Raw genomic sequence first — 3049 nt, forward strand, 5'->3', positions numbered from 1 at the left:
CGCTTTTTGGCCACGAATGCTTAATCAGCACACGAAATTCACTTTTTTCCATTTTCATAAAAATTCACGAGGTTGTCTGCTTTAAACGGCTATCAAAGACCAAAAAGCCACTGACTTATCAAATCGCCCTCGTACTAAACGTTTTGTAATTATGAAAATAATTTATTACATATAATTTAAACATCCGAAAATAAAAACCATTTGCTATAATAATGGCATTTGATGTGATGCAAATACCAATTTTAACTACTTTTGCTTAAAAGACAGTACATGCGACGTTAGCTATTCGCGTTAGCGGACTATATTTTTTAGTTCCAACAAATCTTTGCAAAGTGATTCAATGCGGCCTTCTCTTAATTGGGTTTAGCTACTGACGTAGTTAAGAATTGTTTGCTAAAAGGAATTATTTTTTAATTAATTACTATACTTTGCAACACTTAAAATTATATGAATCTTACCAACTGTTTAACAGCTGTTGCAATGGAATTGTTTTTGTTGTGATCTCCTCTTTCACATTAGTATTTATAGTCAAAAAATGAATTCATTAAAAATTATTCACAATATACAAATAAGCTTTGTTCGTCCTTTTGCGAAACAAATACCCAGAAATCTTAAAGGCAAAAGCAAAAGTTCTCAAGAATGGCTAACACGACAATTGTCAGATCCATACGTAGAAAAAGCACGTATGTTAAATTATCGTTGCCGTAGCGCATTTAAATTGCTCGAGATGAATGAAAAGTACAAAATTATAAAACCAGGAGATGTTGTTATTGATTGTGGAGCTGCGCCTGGAAGTTGGACTCAAATTGCAGTAGCAAAATCTAATTCAACTGGCTCTCAACAACAGCAACCTAAAGGTGCAGTGTACAGTATGGATTTGTTACACTTCCATGGCATACCGGTTTATAATTTAAGAATACATATATCAATAAACTTAATTAATTTTTTATTTTGCAGGGAGCTACCATATTTGGTGGTATGGATTTTACAAAACCAATTTCCCAACAACGGCTTAAAGAGACCTTAGCAGGACGTGCAGTAAATTGTGTTCTATCAGATATGGCGCCAAATGCGACGGGTATACGCATGTTGGATCAGGAAAATATAATCAATTTGTGTTACTCTGTTTTACGGTTTGCTTTAATTATGTCTGCAAAAGGTGCAAACCTCGTTGTTAAAGTATGGGACAACGGAGATGTAGCGAAACTTGAAAAAGATATATCTCGATTTTATGATAAAGTAAAACGTGTTAAGCCACAATCAAGTCGTTCCGATTCTGCTGAACACTTTTTAGTAGCACGAAATTTTAAAGGTTTAGATGAAATTAATGAGAAAAGAGAAAAAGAACTCCAACCGTGACATAGAACAATTAATTGTAAACATATTTAAACAAATTAAAAATAATTTATTTATAGTTAACCTGTTAAGTAAATACAATAACCGAATAAATTAAAAAAAAAAGCAATATTTATATATAAATCTAATCCATGGTTTGTCAAACATTAAAAGTTAACAGTAATTAATTTGATGTTTTAGTACTTTCTCCACTTTTCTTATAATGCGTCAAATGATCAATTAAATAAAACATCCATTCTGGCTGATCTGATGGTGCCATATGCCCAGCATTTCTTACCATTATTTCTATAAGATGGCCTGCATGTTTTGCATACCCAGCAATTTCTCCACCAACTTTCCAAATTTCTCGTTTGGCAGTTTTATATATGTCAGAACCTGGAAATTTTAGTTGGTTTAAGTAATTTCGTGTTAAGGGATAAGCAACAATAATATCCAATTGACCATTGTAAATGCATACTGTGTAGTGTTGTAAAAGGTCTGCTATCCAAGGGGCAACAGTATCCATTACATCTTCTTTTAAATGAAGTTCAACCTTATTTACTACGTCAGTATCATGAAACGTTTTGTTACCAACATGAATGGCACGTCGAGTTGCAGTAGTTTGCAAAAATTTTCCCAAAACTTCACCAATACCATTGTCTTTAGTTTTAAGGTAATTAAAGTAAAAATCAAAACCGGAAAGATTTTTAAAAAGTGAACCATTAGTTAAATCTCCATTAATAAGATAATCAAATGTATCGAAAGCACAATTCATATCATGTCTTTTAATGCAGTTTATACCTTTCAATTCATATTCATGGAATAGACTCAAACCATTGTCATCAATCAAACCCAGTTGATATAAATAATCGCCATACTTCAATTGATGTTGTGGGTCAGATAGACCATTACCAATTGCAATTCCTTTTAACGGTATAAATACGCGCGTATCAATAGAGTTTTGTACTTTACTGATATGATATGCTAATGCTGGTACATACTTGCCAGCATACGATTCACCTGTAACCCAAAAACCATTCGTAGTCTTCCAATTAAAAATTTCATAGAGCTGTTGAACAGCTTCATGTAAGTTACGGCCAACATCTTTCTCATTTTTTGCATAACCCTCTTCATGGTCTGTAAAGCTAAATCCGGTACCAACAGGGTTATCTATAAAAATTAGATTGTGTGTACGTGACCAAGTATAATTCCGCAATTTCAAATGACCATTTGATACAATATCAAAAGGACCATTCTCCGTAAAAAGTCCAAATAATGATGAAGCACCTGGTCCACCTTGTAACCATAATACAACAGGTGCATAAGCCGGACTCTCCAAAGCAGGAAAATACCAGAAAAACATATTCGAATTGAATTTAACGTCAACTGTCAGGTAGCCAGAGTAACTTTCTACACCAAGAAATTGCGAGCCTTTTACCTGTGACATGTTGCGAATCTGTTCAGGCGGTAGTGTATTAATATATTGTGTCAAAAACAATGGTTCTCCAGGATCATCGCCATCATTATATAATTTATATCTTGGATAAGGATTTATAAAACTTCGACGATTGGCGTTTTTTTCCGCGGTAGCAAAATTATTCAAACTGCAAGCAATACTTAAAACAAATAAAATTGTGATAAGCGAACGACGCGACGCCCAACAAATGATGAACTTCATACTGCTAAAATACAATAAAAAGTTTTAAAAACTATA

General features: G+C 33.3%; 2 protein-coding genes across 2 annotated transcripts; one reads left to right on the forward strand and one right to left on the reverse strand.

Moving 5' to 3' along the window:
* Positions 1 to 484: 484 nt before the first annotated feature.
* On the forward strand, positions 485 to 1440 carry LOC119680020 (rRNA methyltransferase 2, mitochondrial-like). The gene is made up of 2 exons (XM_038092633.1): positions 485 to 901; positions 958 to 1440. Exons 1-2 carry the CDS (start codon positions 536 to 538, stop codon positions 1357 to 1359), a joined length of 768 nt encoding a protein of 255 aa, XP_037948561.1. The 5' UTR covers positions 485 to 535; the 3' UTR covers positions 1360 to 1440.
* On the reverse strand, positions 1396 to 3041 carry LOC119680019 (venom serine carboxypeptidase-like). Its single transcript, XM_038092632.1, has one exon. It carries the CDS (start codon positions 3011 to 3013, stop codon positions 1520 to 1522), a length of 1494 nt encoding a protein of 497 aa, XP_037948560.1. The 5' UTR covers positions 3014 to 3041; the 3' UTR covers positions 1396 to 1519.
* Positions 3042 to 3049: the final 8 nt, after the last annotated feature.

The sequence above is a fragment of the Teleopsis dalmanni genome, chromosome 2 (assembly GCF_002237135.1).
Source record: "Teleopsis dalmanni isolate 2A chromosome 2, ASM223713v2, whole genome shotgun sequence".
Classification (NCBI taxonomy): domain Eukaryota; kingdom Metazoa; phylum Arthropoda; class Insecta; order Diptera; family Diopsidae; genus Teleopsis; species Teleopsis dalmanni.

Coding starts and splice junctions, on each gene's coding strand:
- LOC119680020 (XM_038092633.1), top strand. CDS start 536: ATGAATTCATTAAAAATTATTCACAATATACAAATAAGCTTTGTTCGT. Junction 902..957: donor TACACTTCCATGGCATACCG/GTTTATAATTTA, acceptor TTTATTTTGCAG/GGAGCTACCATATTTGGTGG.
- LOC119680019 (XM_038092632.1), bottom strand. CDS start 3,013: ATGAAGTTCATCATTTGTTGGGCGTCGCGTCGTTCGCTTATCACAATT.